General features: G+C 39.2%; 2 protein-coding genes and 1 long non-coding RNA gene across 3 annotated transcripts; 2 read left to right on the top strand and 1 right to left on the bottom strand.

Moving 5' to 3' along the window:
- Positions 1 to 581: 581 nt before the first annotated feature.
- Positions 582 to 5180, top strand: mad2l2 (mitotic arrest deficient 2 like 2). Its single transcript, XM_040153783.1, has 8 exons — positions 582 to 958; positions 1370 to 1488; positions 1596 to 1667; positions 1748 to 1848; positions 1987 to 2081; positions 2976 to 3049; positions 3209 to 3301; positions 3521 to 5180. The coding sequence occupies exons 1-8, from the start codon at positions 919 to 921 to the stop codon at positions 3557 to 3559; spliced, it is 633 nt and encodes a 210-aa protein (XP_040009717.1). The 5' UTR covers positions 582 to 918; the 3' UTR covers positions 3560 to 5180.
- Positions 5181 to 11307: 6127 nt separating this feature from the next.
- Positions 11308 to 18961, bottom strand: LOC120803533. Its single transcript, XR_005709349.1, has 3 exons — positions 18792 to 18961; positions 11838 to 11913; positions 11308 to 11630 (listed from the first exon to the last, which is right to left on the bottom strand). It is a non-coding gene; the product is annotated as an uncharacterized LOC120803533 (long non-coding RNA).
- Positions 12454 to 15281, top strand: tmem82 (transmembrane protein 82). The gene is made up of 6 exons (XM_040152052.1): positions 12454 to 12758; positions 12877 to 12949; positions 13137 to 13335; positions 13539 to 13953; positions 14241 to 14428; positions 15078 to 15281. The coding sequence occupies exons 1-6, from the start codon at positions 12665 to 12667 to the stop codon at positions 15153 to 15155; spliced, it is 1047 nt and encodes a 348-aa protein (XP_040007986.1). The 5' UTR covers positions 12454 to 12664; the 3' UTR covers positions 15156 to 15281.
- Positions 18962 to 19099: the final 138 nt, after the last annotated feature.

Genomic DNA, 19099 nt, shown 5'->3' with positions numbered 1-19099 from the left:
GAAACAAATTGAATATTCTATTCTAACTCAAATAAGGTAAGATAAAATATAATAAAGTACAGTTAGTGTTGATATACAGAAGAAAAGAAAAGAAAAACATCTGGCTGTGTGGGTCGTACTCTCTACCAAAGATATTGAAAAATGTACCAACATGCAGTCCAACACAGCCTTTCCTGTGTTATTCTGTAATAATCATTCAACAATAACTGGTTTAGTTTCACTAGCATTCACTTTCAGCAAGGATGAACAGATAACTGTGACATCGAAGAAATTAGCAGAAACTGGTTATATTTGCCATGAAATCCACATCACATGAAATTCCATGAAGCCAACTGGCTAACACTGGCAGTTATACAGACATGTTTTTTTTAAGCTTTATTTAACTACTTTTTTTTTTTAAACAAGTAATTGATTTCATAGTATCTTATAGAATTAGTATCTAGTTCTTTACAACTCACAGGGAAAGAAGTCAAAACTGTAAAACAGCTTTTTTCCAAAACGTAACATTTTTATCATCATCTACAGAATCACATAATGTTGACGTCATCACTAGTGGACGGCAAACAGATTGTAAACAACGAGTGACGTCTATGTGATGCGAGACGAAGCTTGGTCTAGCTAAGCTAACAGGGGAGTTTGCCGCGTTCCGGGTCGTGAACTATGTTACATCTTCAGTTCATTATAAAACCTGACTCTGCATTTGTTTTTAATGATGTCTTTGTAAAAACTGAAACTGCACTTCTCCTTTCCTTTGGTTTGACATCGTCAAGCCAGGCAGCGACTAATGAACAAATATCGAACAACTAAGATCAGCCTTGAAAAAAAATAAATAAAGATTGACTGATTGCTACTTTGCCGGCCGTAGCCAGCTGGAAAATTAGCTATTTGCCTCTATTGACAGTTTCTGTTGAAGAAAATATGACAACTCTAACAAGACAAGACCTTAATTTCGGACAAGGTAAGGCAAAGCAAACTAGCATTAGATGGTCAAGCATTATTCCTCTAGCTGTGACCGCCCCTGATTTGTAAAACGGATGCCCCGACAAAATCTTGCTAATATATTTGGCAATTAAATTTGACATTGCCTATTAGTAAATAACCCATGTACATAGAAATGATTCAATACATTTACTGAATCACAGACATATGCTGGTCACTTCGGCTTAGCGTAATGCAAATCAGCGGTGTATTTCTATAAAATCTCCCTTACTAGCTTTCGCCCCGTGTTGCTTGTCATTATATGTGAACTAATAAGGAATCCCTAAATTAACGGGTATTTGCATGGAGTTTGTTGTGACTTTTTTCTCAAAACAAGCGCAGAAGGAATGCATGAAATATCATATTTCCCAATGGATTCGTCCGTTTTCAGTGGTTGCCGACATCCTGTGTGAGTTCCTGGAGGTCGCTATTCATCTCATCCTGTATGTCCGTGAAGTTTATCCCTCTGGAATATTTCAGAAGAGAAAGAAATACAGTGTACCTGTGCAGGTACACATGAATATATGTGTAATTATTATATGCTCACAGTCTGTAATAAGTCACACCTGTTTACATCAGTAATACTGGTCCTCTGACTTTGGTGTGTTTACCACTAGATGTCATGTCACCCGGAGCTGAATCAGTATATCCAGGATACACTACACTGTGTAAAGCCACTCATTGAGAAGGTAAGACATGACCTGGGGCTGGGAGGTTAATATTTGGAAACATGTATCACCTCTGCTGAAGTCTTCCATTTCCCTCCCAGAATGATGCAGAGAAGGTTGTGGTGGTCATCATGGACAAAGAGCATCATCCAGTAGAGAGATTTGTGTTTGAGATTTCCCAACCGCCACTGCTGTCCATCAGGTTTTCCCCCTTATTTAATTTTTATTTTAATGAATGAACATAAACATATTATATATCCTTCACGTACTGCTGCAAAATGAACACGCTTGTTTTGTGATCTGTTGTCAGCGTGAACCAACTGTGGTTTTGTCTTTACAGCTCTGACACATTACTTTCACATGTGGAGCAACTGCTGAGGGCCTTCATCCTGAAGATCAGCGTGTGTGATGCTGTTTTAAGTAATAACCCACCAGGTAACATCATGGATGGTTACTTTAGACGTACACTACAAACACAATAACAAACCCATAACATCATTTTATACTCCTAAATATTTAAAAAAGGATTTGGTCTAATTCCTGACGTTTTATATTTAGCTGGTTAATGTTGGATATGACTCTTGAAACTCTGATACAGTTGCATCTTTAACGCTGATATATATATATATATAACATTAATGATGGCTTGCTTCCAGCAGCTAATTCAATGCAGTGCAGCACTCAGTACTGTTATTAGTTACACTAGTGTTTGACAGAGCCCATCTAACTTGTTATATCTCCTCGTTCATGAATATGCAAATGCTCATTATGAAGAGTAATCTTAGTCTTAATTGGTCCTCATGTGCAATTAGTAGGAATTCAAACATTAACATAATAGATCACCTCTCACACAATGAACAAGGTACTTTTTTACAAGTTACTAAGCCCACCAGCCTGCGTAGTACCCCAGCAACCCCTGTCAATCAAATGCTTTAGGTTGCGGATGGTTGTGATAAGGGTAAGGGCTGTGGTTGGAATTAATGCCTGCCGATCCTGGCAAAGGAGGCAGGATCGGGGTGTTACCTGAGTGGAAGGGTGCGCCTGTGAGGTGTAGTTCAGGGTATAACATTCTCCTGGTCCTATACATGTCTCAACAGGCTTACTGAAATTTCAATCGAGTACTATGAACAAGCATACAAGGAACTAAAGGAAGTAAATTACTTTAAGCTATTTGAGCTTAAAGTCGAGGGACTAGAGAATTAGAGGAGAATTAAGCTTGTAATGGCAGTGACTGTTGTTAAGGAGATTAGATGACATGTAAATGATATTCAGGAGGGAGTAGATACAAATCATAGACCTTTTCGTGTGACTTGATGTATTTTGTCACAGGGTGTTCATTTACAGTACTTGTACATACAAGAGATGCTGCCACACGCAACATGGAGAAGGTTCAAGTCATCAAGGTGAGGTTTTTACAACACTGCAACCCTTCAGATTAAAACATGATGCACTAACACAGCAGCATGTTTATTTCTCGGCCGCATTGTAATCAATTCTAATTATATGTAAACATAATAATTACATGCCTATGGCGTGTCACATTTGTGCATTTCCCTCCCCAGGATTTTCCATGGATAGTTGCTGATGAGCAAGAAGTCCACATGCAGGAGCCAAGACTCATCCCACTGAAGACCATGACATCTGACATAGTAAAAGTGAGCAGAAACATCCTACTCGTTGCTCAGTTCATCGGTCCAAAGACAAAAACACAGACAACAAAATTAAGTGGAGTTTTAATTCCGTTGCTGAGATCAACACTTTGAAATACAGGATGTCGACTGATTCTGTGATTATGTTTTGTTCAGTTGTTATTAATATCACATTCGAATTCCCCCACTCTTACTGATATTTGGTTGTTCTTTTTTCTCTGACAGATGCAGCTCTATGTGGAAGAGAGAGCCCAGAAAACATAGGTCCTCACGCTGCAGAAATGAGGGATATTGCTGCACGAGCCAGTCTGTGATAACACTGAGTCATGAGCAAAGTATATTGTAGCCTATCAGAGCCACAACTGTCCGAAAGAAAGATGAGCGTTAATTAAGAGTGAGATGTTCCTTATGGAATGTGTTAGTGAGGTGCCTACATAATGCAACAGTTTGGGTTTGACTCTTACATTTGGCTGACATTTGATGTCTGCCTGTGATTTAAGCACATCCCACACACATGTCTGTGAATATGGTTCCATTCTTGTTGTCATAGTAGTCTTGCCACGTCCACAGGGAGGTCACAGGCTAAGTCATCTCGTTATTTTGGTTTCCTCACCGACTACATTGTCCCGCTGTGCCATAACAGGGTGGTGCATGGTGACCTCCACTGGCATCAGGAATGCTGTGTCAAAGCGGCATCGAGGAAGTTTTGCTGGGGTACTTTTGGAATAAAAGGATCCACTGGTTTACATATGTTTTCACATGTACAATTGCAACCATTGGTAATGTTCCCTTCCACTGTTATGTGAAAAATGCTAAGTTGTGATTTACATATAATTTAATTTTCACTGCCGATAGCATTGTGAATTAATACGTAAAAGTTACTAAATTGTAATTTAAGCACCAGCGCTAGAAATCACTGTCTTAGTATGTAGAAAGATCTTAGTAGAATGACCCTTGGTAGTTAGCTTAATTTCGTTCATCAAGATGTTACATTAATAATATAAAAGTCTCTGCAATTCTAAATAACTGCACTGGGATAAAGGATCAGCCATTAAACTACTCTAAAATCATCAGACAACATCAAACCGCCTTACAGTGGCTGTATTATGTCATCATTAACCCGTACAGGTGTCTCTCGTAATTTCTATAACAGTTATTATAGGCAATAATTTTTGTTGCTGCAGTTGCAAATGGTGGACAGGACTCGGACCCAAAGGGGGACTCTCAAGCGGGTGAGGTAAAGCTGAAGCCGAGCTGTTTAGAACTAGACAGAAAGCAGTATTAGTGTCAAATCAGGCTCAGAGCTTTCCCCAGTCAACCAGTGTAGTTTTGATGTTGGAAGACTGGCCCAGTGACGGCTGTCTTCAGGTAACTAGCAGAGCTCCGCCCTCTCAGAGATAACTGTCACCTAATTTCTGGATTTGCAGCTCAACAGATTCATCTTTTGTACGCAGTCTGTTACAGTGTGACTGAGGTTTTTTTAATGGCATAATTTCCACGATCAATAAAACAGATATTAGTTAAAAGCTGATAGATATTCGTGGTCCAGTTGGTAGGATTTAGGATTGGATTGTTGAGAAGACCAGTTTAGCTTTGCTGCGATAAAGCTGTTTCTTGTTCTAACACGAGGGCAGTATACGGTGCGTATGTCAGACCACAGCTGATGTTTTTAAGTCAGTTTGGAATGAACGTGACACATAGTTTGCATGATGAGATATCATAAGGCATCAAAAGCTTACTAAGTGCATGTTGTTTTCATCTGTGTGTGATAAGGTGGAATATGTAGAAACATTTGAAGTTCAAAACCTAATTACCCAATGTACAACGTGGTTCTTTGTCTTCTCAGGTAAAATATAATGAGTTCTCTCACAGATCAAGTCACTGCTCAGGGTTGTATTGGAGTGTGTGTCTAGGGACGTCTTGTAGAAACATGCAATGTAAAAGAAAGTTGATGGTCAAATCGGTCCATATGCATCTCTTTGCCAGACAGAAGATATACATACAACAAACTGTTGATGCTACAGTTAAACCCGCTGTAGTAAACATTAAATCGACTAAATTATACATTAATTTCCAAGTTGGTACAAAATCAGCCACCTCTGCACATGTCCTGATCGGGTCAAAATATCTAGTGGGTTTATCTAGAACAAGACAAACTAGGACTGCTGCAGTCCACATAAACATCACTAACAGTGAATCTAGAGGCATCTCTAACAAAGTGGAACACACTTCTGCTGTGTCAGTACATGGGAATGAGCCAACCTTACCAAAAGGATATAACACCCAGGTACCAGTTTGTAGAAAATGCAGTCTTTCATCTTTTGGTTTCACAATGAGGGAAATGAAAGTCTAATAAATATAATGAAATTCGTGTTGGGGCAAGAAACAAAGCAGCCCTCCAGGATTCAGAAACTCACACGAGATTGATTAAGAGGACTTTCAGTGCTCCGTGATCTGCACAACCGGGCCTTCCAAAAAGACAAAAGAAGAGTGACAGCAGTGATCCTAAAACCAATGACGGTTACAGGAAGATGCCAGTCAGGGTTCAACATGACGCATGTTGCTACAATGCAAAGCAAAAATCAGATGAGAAGCTCAAGACCTACAGAGAAGCAATTTTCGTGTATCAAAATTATGACACAAGATTTGTGAACGAAACAAAATTCCATCATTGATGTTTTACTTGAAGTATCTATATCAGTATTGAAGTTGTGTAATTTCTTATCAAAATAAATGAACAGTCACTGCTTAAAATTTTCGGTGAAGTTTTATTAGTGTTGAAACCGTCTCAATACTATTCATAAACATATGTCAAATTATGTAAATCGTAAAACACAATGCACAAACAAATGCAGAGTGCTTTGTATCCCTGCCTCTCATTTACAATTCGTATATCATCGAAATGGTCACTGATGTCCTTCATTAATGGCCCGCTCACTGTGTTTTCTTCCATAACGTGTAAACATATTATCTATGTGTAGTCAACCAGCAATTCCCTTTTCACATCAGCAACTGTACTTGCAGTTTTCTGCGTCACAGTTTTTCATAGCGTTTGCTCAGTTTGTCAATGGTAAAGAGATGGTTTCGCCTATGTTCTTGCAGAGGTGCAACCTGAATGGGGCTGCAACGAATCCCTGGTATAAAAGAAGCAGATGGTTATATTTAGGGCATTAACATGTTTAGCCCTAAAGCTAGGGCATGTGTTTTAATTTGTTGGTTTGGTAGTACTGTCCATCCATTCTCCTCACCAGTATGCCACGTTTTCTCTTTCATACAGATTTTCATCTCATCTTCTCCCTTCTACTCACTCAAGAAAAACGTCCATTTGTTATCTTCCGCTTCACTGCCAAGATCTTTTACTCTTATTACTTTAACCTAGTCCTTGTGCTAATGTGCCTCATGAATTGTATGTGTTGATATTGTGTATTGGTTTGTTTGGGTATTTTGAGCGCGTAATAACTTCTTGGAGGTAAATATGCGGGCAGTTTCTGCACTTAGCAATACTTCTCTATTACTGCTGCTAAGTCTTGAGTACTTTGCCATGGTTGGGCATAGAATCAGAAATTTGACATTTTATACCTCAATTTTGCCTTTAATGCCTTTGATTTTAGACTTTGTGTGATAAAACCAATACACACCTCTCTTTGCTGTCCTCATTCTTTATCTCCCAAGGTCTTGTGTTGGTGTACAGAGTAAGTGCCAACAAACCTGGAAGAGCATTCCAGGTTTGTTAGAATGCGATATGTAGACAAATCCAGTCCCTTTTCCCTTTACAAACATTGTTTTTGACCACCTCCAGTTATGAACAGTTATGATCTCATTCAAATCAGTCAACCAATATGTTTCCCAAGCTATCAAGCTGTCATGTTTGCTATTTCATCACAAAGATGAAGTTATTTGTTAAAATGTACATTTAATGGACAACCATTAGTCAATGTGAATGTCCCTAACATTTTCTTGACTTGATGAAAATGTTCAAAATCTCACACTCAGTTGTCATTTTTCAATCACACTGTATATCCCTTTAAAAGACATGCCTTTTTAGTACCCAGACTTACAGTATGCTTGACACTTGACACTTCTGATCCATAAAAGACAGCACAGTGCTTTTATTCTGCTGCTGCTAACAGTGATACCATGAACACTGATGAATCTTACCCCACTCTACTTAGAGCACACTGCACAAGATAGACTCAAAATGGAAATATTCCTTAATTTACTCAGATCATGCTATTACATGTGGAAGCAATCAAAAGGGTACAAAAAAAATCTACAATGAAAGGCTACACTGCTAGTTTTGATGGTTTGGTGCAGGCACAAAGCGTGTAAGTATGTAAGAGATGAAAGATAAAGTGTAATCTAATTCTTTGCATGAACTGAATGTTTCTATTAATCTGTGTGCTTCTTAGTGCAAAATTGAACCTCTGCAATATTGACATTTTATTTCCCTAATTTATTTTTTTGCTTTTACCATTTCACATTTGGCTAGCTCTATTTTAATTTTCAATAGATGTGGGTTTGCTGTTTTATATTGATAACTGAACACGGAGCGATAACATAGTGGACATGCTCAATCTTTTGTTTTTTTTTAGTTTTCTAATAAGGGCTTTATCGACAAAACAATACTAGTGAGTATTGTTTCTCTCTTGAAGACCACACAACCTTATCATATAAAATACAATGATGTGTGCCATAATCATCACCAGCAATAAATCTCAAGGCAGAGTGACAGACAGAGTCCAGAGGTTTAAGAGTAGAAGAAGATGCGTGTGTATAATTCAAATCATCATAGTCCAAAGTTGACATGCAAACTGCCCCTACAACTCTTTTCATACAGAATGTGGGAAAAATCATTTTGTTTCTGCAGAAATAGCCAACTTTTTGCCTGAGTTTGCTCTCAAGATTATCTATATGAAATTTGACAGTGAGTTTTTCCTCAATCCAGATGGCATGATATTTATATTCTGTGACTCTCGAAATCATAAGTCCATTTGATGTAGAAATATTAAGGTCATCATAGTCTATACCTCTGGCTCTGGAAAATAGCATGAACTTTGTTGTCCCAACATTCAGTACAAGTCTTAGATCTTTAAGAGCACTTTAAAGAATGTTAAAGGAATGCTGTAAGTCCTCAACTGCTAGATATACAGAGTCAGTGACACACTGTGTCATCCGCGTACAGATGGGCTTGATGGTTTGTCAAAAACGAAACAATATTGTTGATATATAAAAATTGTGAAAAGAACATGGACCTAAAATTGAACCTTGCGGAACATCTTTTATTACTGATAAACAGTGTTGCGCAAATTACTGAAAATTGGTAATTAGTTGCAGTCACTAGTTACTTCTTTGAAAAGTAATTGAGTTACTTTTCCAATTACTGAGACCTCCGTTGCTGGGCGTATTCTGTATCCTCCTCTGGCTGCGGGAACTGGAATGCCACCACGGACAACGAGCCCTCTCTTCTTTGAACCGGCTCCATCGCCTCAGGAGTGATTGAGCCAACAATATTTATATTGTTGGAAAATATTGCACCCAAGTAAAAACAGCAGAGCTGTTCTCTTTTATATTTTTCTAATTTGGGATGTGTATGTGCTTGGGACACGTAACATGTTGAACAGTGATGATTAATTGCAGTGGAAAAGGATTGCTCTGCTAATGAGGGTATGAATTTGGAGTGCACTGGAACCTTGCATTTACTTGTGCTGTATTATACAAATGTAGCTTGATACAACATGAGATTCACCTTATAGAGCTCACTGCCAAAGGCACACTGTATATCACACCCAGGTAAGAGCACAGAGTGTAGGCGAAAATTATTGCCACATACATCTATAAAAGTAAGAATGATATGTTCACAATTGCCTGGCAAAAGAAAAGAAAAACAATCACTGACATGTCAGATTAATAAAAAAAGGTTTTTTTGCCCAAACTATCATTTTGTAGGACAACAGCAGCCATAACCTATTAGACTCAAGTCAGTTGAAAATATAGACAACACATTGCACTGAACGCACACTGTCTTTCATGTAAATTGGGAATGACTGGAGTTCTTCAAAACACATCCTGATGCAGCCTTGCTAGAGATTTAAACTGTCAATGTCCAAGATTTTCATTTAAACAAATGTCCGCTAAGTCACTATCTATTGCCGATTGAGTATTAAGGCTCTAACACTGCCATGTTTAGGGGTTCAATTTACAGAGTAGTCCATCGGGTAAAGCAAGGCATTAATGTTGCTGCTTCATGCAATCATCCCGTTTTAACCCGCCCATAGTATAAATGTATTTGTGCTGCAAGACAGGCAATCTGTATTAGAAAAATGCGCCATAGAAAGTGAAGTCTGTTTCGAAGCAGGAACTCCTGTAAATTTATATAAGAAAATGGATGTATTGAACGATGTTACAGTGTAACAGTATTCAGTGGTGGAAACAACCTCATCTACAGCAGTAAACTCAACAGGTTATGCCCTATGTGTTATTATAATCTGACAGTAATGCAGCTGGTTCCCCAAGCGGCAACTGCCATCTGATAAGCGGCCTTGTGACTGGATGCATATCTGGCCTCTATATTTCTGGAGGGGGGGGCACACGGCTAATGACTTAATGAAATTACATGAATGTTGTGATGAAGTCATGAGGTTATTTAGCACAGTCGATGAACAAATGATGATATATGAGTTGTCAATCAGAGGCACAGATACAGATACAAATCACTCTGCATTTATTTGTGCATTGTGTTTTACAGTTACATAACTTGACGTGTTTTGTCTAAAAATGATTCAAATCTTAATTTATCCATAATGTCCAAGTGCTTTTCTTTCCTGGCTGGACTCCACCATCAGCACCTGTGGACGTAGTATCCTGTCGCGTATCCTATGATGTAGATGGACACCAGTGCAGCCAGAGCTCCTGCTGTCTTCACTATTATTCCAGTTTTGCCAATACAGAATCTGTTGTAGAGCCTGTGAATGGAGGAAGAGGGGAGGCAGTCATGTCTAACAGCATTGATTTGAATTGTATTTTTTGCTGAATCGGACATTTTTTTAAAGGATGGAAAAGCTCCTGTAACAACCACAACCATGCGCTGAATGAACTCTATTGTAAAAATTACATGCATCCAGTTATTTCTTATTAGTGTATTTTAAAAATGGATGCAGCTGGGGGATCTGGAACACATCCTAACTGCTGAGGGATAAATTTACATCAATGCCATTCAATCAGAGGTAGAGGGCGGTGATGAAACCATATGTAATTTTTAATGAAATGCCCAATATCAAACCTATACAACACATACACCACTGTATGGTGTATTATCAGTGTAATATATACACAGATATCTTCCAACACCTCTGTAGCTTTGTTCTTGAATAGCATCAGAACATTCTCAGTAATTTGAAAACTGAATATTCAGTCTTTGGATCTTTATGTCAGGTGCCACTTTGTTTCACCTCATCGTAGTAGACTGTGACGCCTCTACGTTCATGTTGATGTTGTCCTCGTTCCAGCGATTAAACTGCACACTGCCGGTACCGCTGGGTTCCATGTGAGAAGTCCTTCCTCTCCTCAGACGTTTATCTGCTGCCTGGAATCACAGTTCACTCACCGCTTCACTGCTCCGCCTAGACACATAAACTCTGACTCAGTGTTGATGAGGAGTTGTTCATGTGCATCAAAATGTCCACAACTCTTTTGTCGACAAAAGTCAACAAAATGTAGAGTTGTTTTTTAATCATTATGTATAGTAAAGACAAGATTCAAAGTTGCAGTTTGACCTAATAAACTGCTTAAAATGCATATAATTGCGCTTTAATCCGGGTGAGATTGTTTTTTACACGACATTTAAAATTTTGATGCAGATGAATCATGTCAATCAAGGATTTACAATATGTTGTTTAATTGGACCACATGACTAAAATAATTAGATTTAAAAGGCAGTGATTTGATGATTGTCACTCAGCAGAATTCCATTCATATCCCCACATTCAAAGAAGCTTAATTTGTACTCACCTGAGTCTGCAGCAGTCAACAACCTGCCCATAAAGCTCTGGGTTCCAGCACTTTTAAAGTCTCAACTGAGACTGAGAGAGCCATTCCTCCTTGTGTGAGACATTCATGTGCCATAGTTCATGTGTTTACTGAGGTCAACCTGTCATCAATTCATTGGTTGTAATCCTACTGTTGTCTTTCACCTCCTTAAATGACTCCTTCTCAGTGATAAAGGGCAACTCAAACTGGGAGTACGGCAGTTAAGTCTCCGGTTTCATCACCTCCTGTGCAGATAGTGGACTGCAAAGCAGAAATGCTGAGTGTTGTAGATTTCACGGTACGCCCTCCCCTGCATTCAAAAAGTAATTTGCTCAAATATAGTATCACTTTGTCATTTCAGAGATTTTTCTGTGTCTGTACTGAAGAAGATAAACATGTTGCTGCTCTGTCTCTGCTGGAGTAACAGTGCCGTCCTGTGTTTTTTCCTGTTTAATTTTATTACTGTAAATATACTAATGTATCATGAGTGGTAGACACACTGATCTTAATATGTCACCTGTAGGACCTTTTAAGCAGGGATATGGATTCCTTGTGATGTCTGCATGTGAAGACAGATGTTTGGCACACTTTACCTGTGGAATTAACATGAATTCAGATTAAAGTGAGATCACTGTCACCTGATCTTAACAGTCCAAAGAAAACATACTACCTGTTTCACCAATATTAAGGGGGGGGGGTTAAATCTGACTCCAGGGTTTTATGTCCATCTGCCCTCATCTGTTGCTTTTCCTGAGGTTTGTCCTCATTTTTCCTGTCATGATTTGTTTGTGTGTGTGTGTGTGTGTGTGTGTGTGTGTGTATGTGTATGTGTGTGTAAACTACGTAAGAATATAAGATTTTGTATGTTGTTCAAAACCCCTCTGAGATTTCAGGCTATATAACTAAACTTGACTTTAAAATATTATAAGTATGATTTTTCAAAAAGATATTTGAGATGAGGACGTCCTTGTCAGAACAATTTTTATATTATGTTTTGGACAACTAGACAGCACAACTAATGCCTGTCATCACTTTAGAGTGTAAAGGTTTTCCCTTGGTGCAATAACCTTCATTATCTTGTTATGACGCAGGCTGCTTAGGGCCTCTGCTCCACCGTCGCTCAGATGACCTTTGGTACAGGACACAGAGCAGGCTTCTGGATGAGCTACGATCTACGCTGAGGCAACAGAAATAAACAGAAGAGCTGAGCTAATACTCCACATTATTTTAACCCGATCTGGAAATAACCACAAAATATGGTTCCTGAGTGTGCGCTTGCTTAAGTTAGATTTAAATCCATGCCTCTTAAATTCCTTTTTCTTCTTTTAAGTCGAAGTTAATACGATGTTATCATTTATCACGTCACTTCTTCCGACTTCCTACTTCCTACCGGGATGGTTGACTCTAGATACAAATCCACTGGATAGTTTACTTCAAGGTGAGCACCGCGTCCATTCAGTGTCTCGGCTGTCAGAATTGCTACAGGCTGTTTTTAAACTGCATAGGTGGCTGGAGTGTGTTATGGTAATGCAAAATCAGTGTTATGTGACCCGCAGGACTGATAGGTGCATGTGGGATCTCTGTGCTATGCTCCTTGTTGAGAGTGCACTTATTTTTAGAGGAAGAGAGGTGAGGAAATTGCATTTTAATAGACCTTTACATGAAGAAGAATTTGGTGTTAAATTGTATAATCTGACCGGTTTGCAAGATTTCAAATTTTCACCATTCTTATCTAAATATTCCCATTTCAGTGCTGATTCCAACTGTTTACATTTTCCTTTCATTTCTCACTTGTCTTTTCCCCCACAACCTACAGCTGGAGTGATAAAAATGATAAAGACACATCAAGCCAGAGGGGACCCAGTTATCAAAGGAGAGCTAAAACTGGACTTACTGGGGTGCTCCAGTTTTTCCTTGTGACTGGGATTCTGGCTGTAGTGGGCTCCCGTGTGGCATCCCTGGTGGTACTAGAATTTTGTCTTCGGGCTGTGTCTGGATGGGTTACAGCTGGACCCGTAAGAAACTAATTATGTGATAAAAATATGCCGGATACTCAACTGTAGTACTTGATTCACTCGTTGCATCTACTGTTCAATTTCGCTGAGTTAATTTCTGGATTTTATGTCATGATGAGTCGCCACGCCTGTTATAACAAACAGGCCATCACCTGTTTTGATTCATCCATCAGTTCGGTTCATATGCTGCTTTATTCCCCCAGGACTCCAGGAAATTTCTACAGCAGCTGTTAGTTCAAAGCCAGTTCTCTCTGGGCTGTGCCCTAAGCTGCAGTCTGCACTTTATCCACGAGGGGGCGGCCCAGCGCTGGCTATGCCTGCTCCTGGCAGCAGCACTCAGCTGGTTCATGGCTAGGCAGGCCACACGCCTGCTGCACCATGTCATGGCTCTGTATAAACTCCACAGCTCACAGCGCTACTGCGGCATTTGCATCAGCCTCCTCACGTCAGGCCGATGCCTGCTGCCCATGCTGTGCAGGACTATGATCATTACCTTCTCTGTGGCTGTGTTGGCCGCCGTATCAATCATTAATCAACACTTCCTCTCTGCAACGGAGGCCCTCAGGTTTTGGACACCACTGACTATCTGTTACACACTGTTGGTGGTGTACATGCAGGGTGAGAAACATGGAAAAATATTATGGCGCAATGCTCATCAGACACTGATAAATCTGGGAAGGATGTTCAATAATGTCTAAGCCTTTAACAGTGTGATCGTATGGACCCATTTCAAAAATTCATTGATAAATTATTCAGTCATATCAGTTCGTTGCATCCCTCTGGTCTTGTCTGATCATTGACACATCTGTCACTAATTCAAGCGTCCTGAAGTTTTAACTACTGTACAAACCTGTCCCACATTTTCACCAAATATTTCCCTCCAATGCTGTATTTTGGTCCTGCAGAGGAGCAGCACCGTCTGCCCGGCAGCCAGGCTGTCCTGAACACAGTGGTGGTGCGTCTCGGAGGTTTGATGGTCCTGATGCTGACTGTTGGACGCTGGGCCGACGTGCTCCACATCCTAATGTGTTTCCTGGGTGAGGCCAGCTGTCTAATCCCCACTAAGGATCTGCTGGATGCAGCATCCTCACAGGTCAGTAAGTCTCCCTGGAAGACTCACACAGGGCCAAAAACACTTTCTGTCCACCGAGATTCAAAAACTGGGGCAGAATATCAATGCGTTCATTAGACTGGGTCCCAGGATGAGACTGAACTTCTCAAACTTGTATCCCAGGTGGAGGTTTAAGACCCCCCAAGACAGATTCAGGTCACTGTATTCCCCGATTCAGAATACTGAGCCTACTTTTCCTCTCACTGAGCTAGCCTGATTAAATTGTTGAGACTTTCAAGTAAAGGGCATGCAGCTTATGCAGCACAAATAAAAACGTTGCATTTTATGGATTTGTGTTGGCTTTAAAAAGTAAATGGAATCTATTCCGTAAATAAAAAGGTAGATAAAATGGATTTTAGTCACATTAACCTTAAAGACCCGATGCAATAATACATAAAAATGAAGGTAAATTAAAACCCCAGATTAAAGTTCAATATAATGTTGTTGATATTAATGTCATGTTTTTTGTTAATATTAATGATTATGATAATACCATACCAGGATAAGTGCCAGTAGATATCTTGAATATCTGTGGCATATGCTCTTGCTGCAGCCACAGTAGCTCGGTTATACGCTCTGTTATCATCTTATGTCATGCATGTCTTCTGTCATGTTTGTTGTGTGCACATAGGATGAAGAGGATTATACAGACTACGCAAAAAGAGACTGTCGCAGACCACCAGCAAGACAGAAGGAGCATCAGAGATAGCAACTCAGTGATTTCAAAATCTAGTGGCACTTCTTTTTAAATGGGGTTGTTTAGTGTAAGTCCTATTAGGGCAACACCAACAATTAATGTTTTTGTACTTTGAATGTAATAACTTTTTCAATAAAAAAAAAAAAATCCAAGCAGTATTTTATGACTAACGTGATTTGAAAACTCAAGTCTTGTGAAAAATTGTTTCCAGCTCTTCAACCACAATTTGATATTGGATAAAGATGAACCAGTACCGTAACACGTTATTCCATTTATTTGCAGAGAAAGGTCATCAACAGCCATTGCCTATGTGGAATAGTAATAGGACCCTCGGCATACTCTGCCCCATATAACATTATTCTAGAGCACTTGGGGTTCATCATTATACTCGATTTCTAACTCCGAATCATGAATATTTGTTCTTGACTGTTATTTTCTTATAAATCCCATTTTCTCTCTGATTGTCAGTCCACTAACTCGGGCGACAGACTTTCAGTTCTGGACGTTATTCTAGGAGTCTGTGCGAGGTAACGCTGTTCTCCTGGAGAGCTTTTGGCCAGCTACTCCTGGGAAGATTCACTGTTCCAAATTTTCTCTGTGGGGCCCAAGAGCTCAAAAGTTTTATAAGCCTTCCCATGGCCAACTGACAGGTGAAGGTAAAAATAAGTGAGCTTTATCCTGCTATTGCTATCATCAAGCCAAGCTGCATCCAATGAGCTGATTCTGTTTATCCCACTAACTGGTGTGCTTTAAGGAGGGGAGGAAAAAAAACCTCACAGCTAAAGAATGCACTTTATTTCCTTTTATTTTCAACAATGGAAGACACATTTTCTACCTTCAAAAAAAAACATGAACCTACAAATGTATTCAATAAAAATAACGGTAAAACCATGAAGTTATGCGTTACATTAAGTATTTTTTTTTTTTTATAAAATTGAAAGGCGATGTGACCGGACTGTCACACACAGCTCGCATCGAGGTTTTGCCGTTTTAGTAAATCCGTACTCGCTATTATAGCAAATAGATGCATTGAACGCAGAAAACAGAACACGTTGGACACCTTTGGCAACACGGACCCAGCTCGCAATTTTCACCGTTTAAGCAGTAACCGACATGGCTACAAAGGTTCATTAACAGCTTACGCAGTGGGAAAGCTTATTCATTTTTATTATATTCGGTTAGCTAACGTATGAGTCTGTAGACATCATTCCGTTTTTCTCGTCTCTCCGGAGATTGTCTGCTCGTTGAAAAGGCAAAATGGCTGACGACAACGCTAGGGCTTTTAAAGTCACACAAAATGGCGTTAGACAAAGAAAAGGCTAGGTTACTTGGTTTTACTCTGACCTTTGCTCCGTCGAACAAAGACCATTTTAAGAAAGTCAACAACCCGCATCAATGGACACTGTGTACTGACACCAAATTCGCTTTATAACGCCCGAGAGGCTTTTAAGAGATGTTACTGTTTTACCACCTTTACATGCGAGTCTTTGCTGTATTATCTCAACGTTAGTCTGACTTCTTGTTACAATCTAGAGCTTCTCTGACACCCAACTCAAATTAAATCCACATATTGACGCCGGTATTATGCCCATTAGATGTGTCTTTATTAGGAGCTGAGGACTAATAGAAACATATTCCATGAGAGGGTTTTTGTGATAACAGTCCCGTCATTCCGTGACCAAAAAAAAAAAAACAGAAAAAAGGCTTGTGAAATTACAGTGGGCACATTGGCCTGGCGGTCCAGTTTCCGAGATAATCCAGGTCTGGAAATCACTGAAGAGGAAATTTAGTTTTGGTGTCTAGTCGATCCACCAAAATACGAAATTGTACTCCCAATGGTTTATTAGATTTTTGATTGAATAAAATTCCACATCAGGACGAATTCAGTAGACACAAGGAGGACGTTCTCCATGAGCACCCGAATATGGCGAAAATGCCCATTGAAATGGCTGAGCACTTGTTGTCACCACCTCTGGAGATTTCCAGACTTTTCTGTTCTCATCTGATAGGCACGCTGGACGCATGCGCACAGCGGTTTTTGCGTGTCCCCCTTACCGCATTTTAACGCAGGCGCACTTGTGCATTTAATATGCATGCTTAATATAGTAACAAAAGCAGAATAATGCTGTAGTGTAGTAACAGAGGTTTGCTAAACTAAAAACTTTAATTCAGCGATCGTTTTCTATAGGCTGAACGTTACATTCAGCTCCAGCATGGGTATGGACAAAATGTACTGAGGAGTAAAGTAACTAAAACTCAGTTCATCCACGTTTTTAGGGGCCCCCTGATTAGGCCAACATAGTTTAGGTAATTTACTAATAAAGCAAGTATCATTAAAATGTTACTAAATGGGACAGTGTTTCAAGGAAAACACATAAAACGTGCAGGTTTTATTTACCCCTCCTCAGTGCTTATCACCACTGGTCTCTTGGACCTTTGGACATGAGCCCAATTGTCTCATGTTACTTATTAGCTTAAAACAGAGCTCAAACCAGGTCATAGTTCTTGACTTAATGGCCTCCATGCCATTTTGTCTCCCACTAGTAGTTGTAAAAGTAAATTAGTCAAATCTTTAGTTGCCCTGACAGGCTGACTGTATGACAAGCAAAAGGCAGATGACAGGTTAATACAAAGGGTGTAGTGCAATCAGACACATTATAATTATATATATATATATATATATATATATATATATATATATAATACCATTATGATAAAGTAAAGAGTTCATGAATAACTTTTGGTTTCTCATATCTGTTGCATTGCTCTTCTGCTCAGTCCTGTTTTTTTTTTGCAACAAGTAAATCCCACAGCTGCTTCTTACTTTTCGAGAATATTCTTTTAAACTACATCTCTGACACTTTAGTTTTAGTTGCCCTAACGGAAGGTAGGCCCTACTTCTTATTTTCCCTCATGGATGGATCAGCTTTGGTGATATATAAGTTACAAATTATATGATTTTCTCAAATTCCCCAAAACTATGCCTAATATTTTGGGCTTGTGAGCTGAGTCTTTCAGTTTACAGGCTACGGTAATTGGTCTACTATTATACAGTTAGGTGACAAACTAAAGCATAAGGCAGCCTAACGTGTTTCTGTAAAGGCTTCAGTAGATCCCATATAGTGATTTTCCAAGTCTCTGATCTCTACTGGAGGGTTGAACAACATTCCTCCAAAAGATATTCCCTCATGCACTGTTTTGATGATGATGGTGGAGAGCGCTGTCTAACTCCAGAATATCGCAAAGGTGTTCAGATGGGTTGAGATCTGATGACTGTTAGGGCCAGAGCATATGGTTAAAAAAGCACAAGGATAACAAAAAAATTAGAAAGAGTCTAGACTGTGATCTAATCTGTTATTAGGATTTAAGGAATTGCTAAACTACTCTATTCATTTCAGAGAGCTAATCTGTTGAAAATTATTGAGTGTGATATTTAATGGAGTCTATACAGATTTTAACTTTTTAAATACAGCATATTGCTGTATTGAAGCTCATCACAGACACAAATGTTCTAATCATTAACATTCAGAGTCGCCTACAACAGGCCCTTAGTTTCCTGTTTCCTGGAGGCTTAAGTTTCCGCCTTATATGTCAAAGTCTTCAACACAACATTTTTTAGACTTTTAAATGGAGTGAAGCTCAACTCACCAAACTAGTTATTCTGTTCAGGTTCACAGGAGGCCATCTCAGCACACACTAATCCAATCCCAGTTACACCCTGTAATTATTAGTATTTAGCCAGTGATCAATGATTGATACACCTCAACGAACTATTAGCCAAGAGGGAGCAAGCTTGAATGTTCCCCTGCTACATTTTTTCAATGTGGATATATGGTTCACTTGATCATCTTGGAGTGATTTTTTTTCTTTTTCTTTTTTTGCATTGATAAAAATAAAATGCAGCCCATAATAAAGAAATATAAAAAATATCAAAGAAATATCAAAACTTGGGATAA

Source organism: Xiphias gladius, chromosome 18 (assembly GCF_016859285.1).
Source record: "Xiphias gladius isolate SHS-SW01 ecotype Sanya breed wild chromosome 18, ASM1685928v1, whole genome shotgun sequence".
NCBI lineage: Eukaryota > Metazoa > Chordata > Actinopteri > Istiophoriformes > Xiphiidae > Xiphias > Xiphias gladius.
Note: the sequence above shows the minus strand (reverse complement) of the source record. Positions and strands in the feature narration are given on the sequence as shown.

Coding starts and splice junctions, on each gene's coding strand:
- mad2l2 (XM_040153783.1), top strand. CDS start 919: ATGACAACTCTAACAAGACAAGACCTTAATTTCGGACAAG. Junction 1,489..1,595: donor AATACAGTGTACCTGTGCAG/GTACACATGAAT, acceptor GTTTACCACTAG/ATGTCATGTCACCCGGAGCT. Junction 1,668..1,747: donor TAAAGCCACTCATTGAGAAG/GTAAGACATGAC, acceptor TTTCCCTCCCAG/AATGATGCAGAGAAGGTTGT.
- tmem82 (XM_040152052.1), top strand. CDS start 12,665: ATGTTATCATTTATCACGTCACTTCTTCCGACTTCCTACTTCCTACCG. Junction 12,950..13,136: donor TTATTTTTAGAGGAAGAGAG/GTGAGGAAATTG, acceptor CACAACCTACAG/CTGGAGTGATAAAAATGATA. Junction 13,336..13,538: donor GATGGGTTACAGCTGGACCC/GTAAGAAACTAA, acceptor TTATTCCCCCAG/GACTCCAGGAAATTTCTACA.